The sequence below is a fragment of the Volvox carteri genome (genome assembly GCF_000143455.1).
Source record: "Volvox carteri f. nagariensis unplaced genomic scaffold VOLCAscaffold_17, whole genome shotgun sequence".
In the NCBI taxonomy this organism is placed as follows: domain Eukaryota; kingdom Viridiplantae; phylum Chlorophyta; class Chlorophyceae; order Chlamydomonadales; family Volvocaceae; genus Volvox; species Volvox carteri.
This window is the reverse complement of record NW_003307560.1, coordinates 1,036,178-1,036,863: the sequence shown is the minus strand read 5'-3', so window position 1 is coordinate 1,036,863 and position 686 is coordinate 1,036,178. Positions and strand designations below refer to the sequence as shown.

At 57.4% G+C, this 686-nt stretch overlaps 1 protein-coding gene across 1 annotated transcript in view; it reads left to right on the top strand.

Annotated features, from left to right (window-relative positions):
- The window catches only part of VOLCADRAFT_104592 (uncharacterized protein), a gene marked incomplete at its 3' end in the record, with an annotated part of 4,674 nt that overhangs the window by 1,460 nt on the left and 2,528 nt on the right, over positions 1–686 (top strand). The window contains exon 3 of the mRNA XM_002950151.1: positions 153–310. Coding sequence (XP_002950197.1) covers positions 153–310 — 158 coding nt within the window. The remainder of the gene's footprint in view (positions 1–152; positions 311–686) is intronic.

Below are 686 nucleotides of genomic sequence, written 5' to 3'. Positions count from 1 at the left end.
ACGCCGCCGCTGCTGCTACTGCCGCCGCCGCCGCCGCCGCATGCGCCCCAGCGCCGCCGGGCCTCTGCGGCGACGCAACGGAGGCGGCCGCCACAGCGGCCCCCGTCGCCACCACCCACCCATCGCCGCCGCCACCTGTCCGCCCGCTACAGCTCCCCAACGCGCAATCAGCATTGGGCTCCCTCCAGCTACAGCCACAGTCACAGCGTCACCTCACCCTCCACGCCCTCGTGTGGTGGTTTCGGAGCCTTGAGCGGCGCACAGCAGTACATGGCGAGAGCGCATGAGGAGGTGACGGTGCTGTTCGCAGGTGGGTTGCCGGTGGGGTGTGTCTGAACTGTGTGTGGCGGTGGTTCGACATAGCGCCCGGGGTATTACGACAACGGTTTCAACTGACGACAACGGTTTGCCGTACTTTACCGTAACTGACGCACGGTCCCTCGCTTACATAATATACAAAATACACTGTCACCATGAGCTGTTTACCTTTTTATTATAATGGATGCTTGAAGTTTTTGAATTTTTTAATATTTTGTTATACTCGTAAAGTTGTGTCTTCAGTAATCTCTTCCTACCCCATGTGCACGTGTAATTTACGTGATGATGGTTCGAATTCTCTATGTACCGTACACAGACATCGCCTCCTTCACCAGCATGTGTGGTCAGGTCCACCCCACCGAGTCATG